This window comes from Hyposmocoma kahamanoa, unplaced genomic scaffold, assembly GCF_003589595.1.
Source record: "Hyposmocoma kahamanoa isolate Upper Pololo Valley unplaced genomic scaffold, ASM358959v1 180, whole genome shotgun sequence".
Taxonomy (NCBI): domain Eukaryota; kingdom Metazoa; phylum Arthropoda; class Insecta; order Lepidoptera; family Cosmopterigidae; genus Hyposmocoma; species Hyposmocoma kahamanoa.
This window is the reverse complement of record NW_020653711.1, coordinates 2,783,528-2,790,792: the sequence shown is the minus strand read 5'-3', so window position 1 is coordinate 2,790,792 and position 7,265 is coordinate 2,783,528. Positions and strand designations below refer to the sequence as shown.

Below are 7,265 nucleotides of genomic sequence, written 5' to 3'. Positions count from 1 at the left end.
TGAAAATGAGAGATATTTACTTTAACGAAAGTGTTTCATTTTTTGGTGACGTCTAGTAGAAAAATCACAAAGAAATTAAGTGCTAAAAAATTGTAATATGAAGTTTATTGAATATCACAATGTTTTACTACCATGTTAATCATTATTTTTTTGTGAAATTATTTCATTATAGTTTGTTATAATTATTATTACAAAGTTCGAACACTGAGAAAAATTCCTTCGATTCGGCTGGATTCGTCCCATTTTATAAAACTTCAGAGCTATGGAGAGCGGCCAAAACAAAAATATGTTGTAATATTTTCAAGGACTAGCAAATAAATTTGACCAAAAGCCACACCAAATGCATACTATGAAATTAATATCAAAGTATTCAAAGTTAATCTTATTATTTAAACATAAATCAGTTTGGTATGAAGGAATTTAAAAAAAAATAGTTTTAACCTGGACAAATAATCACGTTAATAAACGAAGCACCTGATAAATCGTATAACAATGGTGAGCTGTTATTTATGAAGTTGCACATATTTAATCAAAATTTTTGGAATAATGGGCATAATAATGGACTGAAACAGTCTACAGTTTAGTGATGTGCGAGACGTGAAATCTATGATTTTCTTTAAAATATCTTACCTAAAATCAAAAAGTATCAGAACTCATCATAATAGTACATTATTTAAAAAAATACAAATTATTCATGCAGCACATAAAACTGTGCCCAAATCCCTTTTGTAATTGCTCATTCTTCTTGAATATATTTCTGGAAAATGCATTACCCAAACGGAATTAATAAATTTAAGAAACTGGGAAAATTAACAGCTAACTATCAATTAAATTTTTATTGAATTGATATTCAATTCTTTTTTGTGAAATTACTCCACTAGTTTGTTATAATTATTAATCAAAGATCGAACACTTAGAAAAAATTCCTTCGATCCGGTCGGATTAGAACTGACGTCTTCTTGCATACAGACGCTATACCTACTAAGCCACGGAACGAACCAACGGACCTCACGAATTTTTCTATGTGCTTGCATCGTGCCTTTGTATTTGGTTTTTCAACGACTTTTTAGTCGTAGCGCCATCTATGAGAAATCTATGAAAGATTTATCACCCAGTTAGTACCTTTACAGCTACCAGTCCTGGCGAGAGATGTCGCTATTCACTGTATTAATTAAATTTTTATTGAATTGATATTCAATTCTTTTTTGTGAAATTACTCCACTAGTTTGTTATAATCTAACTATCAAATTTCCCAATCCAGAATTGTGCACAGAGCACTGCTTCCGCATATCCTCTATTAGTCGAGCCTGGTGGAGACATTTAGAGTCTTAAAACACTGACTGAAAGATATATTTACGATTGCATCCATAGCAAAATGGAGGATTCATATGAAAACCAAAGCATAACCATCCTGTCCACTTAATATACTTATAAATTTTAGAAATTGTGCTGTACATAATGTATATATATTTACCTATAAGATCTTAATAAAGTTCAGGCTAAAAATCAATACATAATATTTTATTCTCTAAAAATAGGACAATTTCATAGAGAGCAAACTTATTTTAAAGTTATATGTTTAATGGTTGTAACATTTGTCTTTAATTCACTGAAAAACTAATTTTTCTTACATTTCAGTGTAAAATGGTGAAAGCAGTAGCAGTTGTCACAGTCAGTGATACATGTTTCAAAGACCATTCTAAAGACACATCAGGTCCAACATTAGCAAAATTTGCTAAAGAACTATTCCCTAATGCGAATCTTCATACAATCATCATACCAGATGAAAAGGAAATTATAGAAAAGGAACTGAAATATTTCTGTGATGAGGCTAATGTTGATTTAGTCCTTACTACTGGAGGTACAGGACTAGGTATTAGAGATGTAACTCCAGAGGCCACAAAAGCAGTTATACACAGAGAAGTACCAGCAATACCTATAGCTTTGACATTGGAAAGTCTAAAGCAAACTCCTATGGCTATGCTGTCGCGTTCCATTGCTGGTGTACGAGGTCAAACCTTTATAATCAATTTCCCAGGCAGTAAGAAAGCTGTAAAAGAACTAATAGAAGTAGTTCGACCAGTGTTATCTCATGCAATATCTCTAATAAAGAATGAATTAGCTGAAGTAAAATCCATACATGATACCATGCAGTTTGGTTGTTCTCATCATTGTATTAGCAGTAATGTTGATATAAGTAAAGTAGCATTTAGACCTAGAGAATCTCCTTATCCAATGTTAGAAATGACTGACGCTTTCAAGATAGTTGATGATGTAATGACGCAATGTACAGAACAGTTGGAGATAGTGCCTATTGAAGATGGATTAGGAAGAGTAGTTGCACAAACTGTATTTGCTAAAGAACCAATGCCACCATTTCCAGCTTCTGTTAAAGACGGTTAGTGAACAGAATATTGTATTTAAAACTTGTGACTTAACCATTGACTTACAAAAAGTCAATGGACTTAACGCAATAATTTAAGTACCTACCTACGAAAACTCACGCCGCATTGCATTCAAATAGTAAATTATGATTGAAAAGATTTTTTTATATATGTTTTTGTGTATTGTGCTGTCAGAATCTTGTCTTTGTAACTTAATATAAACTAATATAGAGATTCATGTGAAAACAACACACTTTTCTATGTATTGGATAAGTAGAAACTAGTTCAATAACCATGTAATTTATTCAATTATGCCTGGTGAATTAGACATGCAATACACTGCTATCTATTTTTACTCAGAATGGTACACATAATATATTCTATTGTTATTGATGTTGTTCCAGCTTTGTACAATGTTTTATCTGGGAGTAGTTAGAATAATCGCTTTGTATTTTTTTAATACCTTGCATTTCAACTGTTATCAATATAAATAAAATAAATAATATACTAGTACGCTCATTAATAACTTTGCACTTAAGCTGTTATCATTGTAAATAAACTAAAATATGAAGTATATGTATATTCAGTAGCTTGCTAAAGTGGAATGTTTAAAATGAAATTAGTTAATCAATAAAAATCTTTTAAGCCCAGTTGCATTAAATTCGTTGTAGTAGTCCGTTGGAACCAGATCCTACTTAATATTTGTCTAATGACCGCCATGTCCGCATCAAACAGTTTAGTCATAGACTTATACAATTTATTTCCAGGCTACGCATGTCTAAGTTTAGATGGTGCTGGCATTCGGCGCGTGCGCTCGGCGTTGACGGCCGGCGATGCTCCCACTCAGCCTCTTATGAGTGGGGAGTGTGCTAGGATCAATACTGGAGCTTCTTTGCCATCTGGTGCGGATTGTGTTGTTCAGGTAACAGACGTTAATGGGAAATTTCATACACACTAACTCAAATCACAGGAAATGTTGTTATTGCAACTCAACTTTTGAACTGATAGTTTAGTTTTAGTTTAGTTCTAAATTTTTACACAAGTCGTTCATTCTTGTTTGTTTATAATTGTCCTGTTAATATCAGACTTTTTGCTAGACCTACTTTATTGTAATTAGTGGGGAATATTTTAGGTAGAAGACACCAAACTGATCTCAGCGTCGGAAGATGGGCAAACAGAAATAGACGTGGAGATAATGGTTGCTCCACAACCTAATCAAGATGTCAGACCTATTGGTTTTGATATACCCATGGGATCTACTCTTGCTGATAAAGGTAACGGTTTCAACGTTTATGTGAGACTTACGTTACTCATGCAGGACCCAGAATATAGTTTTTGTCTGAAGTAAAATAGATTGGCACAAAAAATGTCCGACATTTTTGCAGGTGATGTCCTGGATGCTGGACAGATAGGAGTGCTGGCAGGCGCTGGATATCAAAATATTACTGTCAAAGCTCATCCCAAGGTATGTATGTGTTGCCCATAAAAATAATACGCAACTTTTAAAGGTGGGTAGTAGTACTAATACCAAATTCACACAATCGATGGTTTGAAACCTTGATCGTTTGTTGGTTTTAAGTTATTTAAATTGTGATTTTATTTAGAATTGCCGGGATATTGTTTGATGTAATCTTCTGCATGGCTTTAATAACCATTAAATCAAATGTGTATATTTTCAGATTGCATTACTCTCAACTGGAAACGAGCTGCAAGAGCCATCTGATTTACATTTAAGACCTGCTCATATAAGGGATTCCAACAGAATAATGCTGAAAGTCTTACTCAAGTACGTACCCTGTTACTGACGAAAACTTTATTAAGGCTTTTGATAGTACCGATCATATTTTACCCTTTCCATTTGTCGCAATCGCAAGACACAGCCGCAATATATATTTATTATAATGAATGACTGCCTCCGTGGCCGAACGGTTACCATGCCGGACTGCCACGCAGAGGTCCCAGGTTCGATTCCCGGGCCGAGAGAAATAGTTGTATGGCCTACAATTATATCTCTCGTGAGTTTGGATGTAATTTGTAGTTGTCTATGTGTGTGTCCATGGCACCCGCGACACAGGGTTTCCCTAGTGCGGGGCTATGTTGAGTGTGTGCGTTATTTATTTATTTATTTATTTAATGAACGTTTGTACAACAGTATTGTGATTAGTTTTGTGCTTTTTTATCTACATTTATAACAAACTTAGTCACGGCGTACCACAAGGAGTATCACTAGGACCTAGATTGTTTATTCGTACAAAAATATTGTTTTCCAGGGAACACGGCTTTCAAAGTATAAATTGTGGCATCGCACGTGACGAACCCAGCGCTCTTGTTGCCGCAGTTAGCAATGCATTAAAGCAAGCTGATATTTTAATCTGCACTGGTGGAGTGTCTATGGGAGAAAGAGATTTGTTAAAACCTGTGTTGGTAAAGGTAAGTACATAAAAAATATAAAATATGCATTGTACTCCTTGATTGAACTAGAAAAATTATAAATTTTTAAACTTTTACACCTCCAATTTGCACAATTTTTGTATGAAGAGGTAATTAGTTTTACATTTATATCATGTTTCTCACTATCATACTATTAGAAGTTGAGTTAAATTTTGAAATTGCGGACGGAGCGAACGGAGCGAACGGAGCAAAGTAAGAATGGCGAAGAAAAATGATTGGAGAATGATTCAAACTTTCAAAAGTAAGTGGCCAGGAACCAGAGAAAAGGATGATAAAAAGGTGACATGGCGATGAAAGATGCCGCATCGTCACACCCTTCAAAATCGAAACGCAGTAAAGCTCACATTACTGCTTGGCGGCAGAACTTCCCTGGACAATTACCCTGTACTTTCAAGATAAAAATTAAATGTTTTTATGTAAAAATTTGAAATTACAGCCCCAGTGACCTATTCGCTACCAATGTAGGTAATAAATAAGTTTCCCTGTTAAGTAGGCAATAAGTGATGCATTATGTTTTTTTAATATTTGTAGGACTTTGGTGCAACTTTGCATTTTGGACGTGTACGTATGAAGCCGGGCAAACCAAGTACCTTTGCCACCTGCGTCTTTGCTGGCAAAACTAAGTTCATATTTGCATTACCAGGTAATTTTGTTATTAATAATAATAATTTTGAAAATTCGTGTGTAACTTAGTTGAACAGTCTTAGTAGGCGAAAGGCGTCATTGGGTGCGTGTAGTCCATGGCGATACGTTCTGGCAAGCCCTCTGGCAATGAAGTTTGCTAGTAAGGGATGCTACAGTCCAAAATGTTACAGTCCCGTCTATGCTCAATTTATAATAAGAGAAATTCAGGAGGCGTGCTGGGGGCCTGAAAAGGCCGCATTGGCAGAGTCATAATATGATTAATTGATAATTTATATTATTAATTTTCAAACAAAAAAAAAATCCAATTCCAGTCTCCATAAAACACTGTCAAATAGATGAATTCTGCCAATGCGCCTTTTTTAGCCTTGCCGATGAAAATGACGAATTGTACATTAACTCAATCACACCTCAAATTATACAGTTACTTTATAAACTGCAAATTGAACTCTATGTAAATGGTGTAAGTGCAATTTTCAACAAATCATTTTGATAATTTCTATAACTTGGAGAGTACCCATTGTGGCTTAAACTTTAGTGATTTGACCCTAATGTTTTTTAGGCAACCCAGTGTCAGCTTATGTATGCTGCAACCTGTTTGTCATGCGAGCCCTTCGTGTCTGTTCCGGGTTGGCCCCTGATTGGGTTCATTTCAATGTGAAGTTGTCTCATCCGGTTCGTCTTGATGCGAGACCTGAGTATGCCCGCGCTTCCATACAAGTCGCTGATGATGGATTGCCGACTGCTAAGTTGCTTGGCAGTCAGGTAAGTTTGGTTATTTATTCTACTTAATATATAAAAACTTAATATAGAACATAGATTACCTACTTAATATAACAAAAAAATGGTATTTGTCTTTTCACAACTATTTTAAATTATTTGTAATTAAATTTAGGTTAAATGTGCAAAATTAGAAATCTGGAGTTCAAAATTACCCCAATACTTACTTAGGATGTCTGTAGTGGCGTTTTACTAAAGACCGTTTTGTTAACAGACAGAGCGTCTTCCCACCAATTCAAACAATAATATAGTATTGTGTTAGTTCATCATTATCATCATCATCAACCCGTTTATACGTCACATTTTTTTATAATATTAAGTGACGCCTGTTTATAACAGTTGCAGTGTCACTCAGAGCTTTAAATCGCAAAGATCTGAGGGGCACTGCCCGTTACCCTGAGACATAAGTTGATGTGACATGACAAGTTCCATGTGCCTGTAATTTCACCTGCACCCTTACCCTTCAAAATCGGAACACAGTAATGCTAACATTTCTGCTTGGCGGCAGAAATAGGTAAGATGACAGTACTACCCTGGATAAACTCTTTCATAAGCTCTACTGCTACTAATGCACGGGTGTCCTCTCAGTAGTGTTCTCACTCTCAGGCGAGGGTTTAGGCCATAGACTGCCCTTTGCTGACGTTTGCCTAATGCAAGCTGGGGACTTCACACATTTTCCGAGATTTGTGAACATTCTTCGACGTGCAGGTTTCATCACGATTTTATCCTCCGTCCAAAAACTCATGGTAAATTTAAAATTAAACTTGACACATAAGTGCCAAGAATAATAATAATAATAAATAATAATAAATAATAAAAAAAAATAAAAAAATAAATTGATTAAATAAAGTGATTTTGATGTAAATTATAAATAAATAGAAACAAAATAAATACTACTCATATGATAATTAAAATCACATTTTATATATTTTCTAAAAAAAAAATTATGTAATATTGAATAAATAAGTAATATAATATTTAATAAATAAATAATACAATGTTATATTT

The 7,265-nt window shown here is 34.4% G+C and overlaps 2 protein-coding genes across 2 annotated transcripts in view; both read left to right on the top strand.

The window, feature by feature from the left end:
- The window catches only part of LOC113225913 (DNA replication ATP-dependent helicase/nuclease DNA2), a 33,165-nt gene extending 31,841 nt beyond the window's left edge, over positions 1-1,324 (top strand). Inside the window, 1 exon segment of the mRNA XM_026458379.1 lies at positions 1,262-1,324. Within this exon segment, the coding sequence (XP_026314164.1) occupies positions 1,262-1,324 (63 nt within the window).
- Positions 1,325-1,613: 289 nt separating this feature from the next.
- Positions 1,614-7,265, top strand: part of LOC113225972 (gephyrin) — an 8,994-nt gene continuing 3,342 nt past the window's right edge. The window contains exons 1-8 of the mRNA XM_026458464.1: positions 1,614-2,398; positions 3,152-3,306; positions 3,517-3,658; positions 3,770-3,849; positions 4,064-4,170; positions 4,655-4,814; positions 5,367-5,478; positions 6,040-6,242. Coding sequence (XP_026314249.1) covers positions 1,645-2,398; positions 3,152-3,306; positions 3,517-3,658; positions 3,770-3,849; positions 4,064-4,170; positions 4,655-4,814; positions 5,367-5,478; positions 6,040-6,242 — 1,713 coding nt within the window. The 5' untranslated portion in view covers positions 1,614-1,644. The remainder of the gene's footprint in view (positions 2,399-3,151; positions 3,307-3,516; positions 3,659-3,769; positions 3,850-4,063; positions 4,171-4,654; positions 4,815-5,366; positions 5,479-6,039; positions 6,243-7,265) is intronic.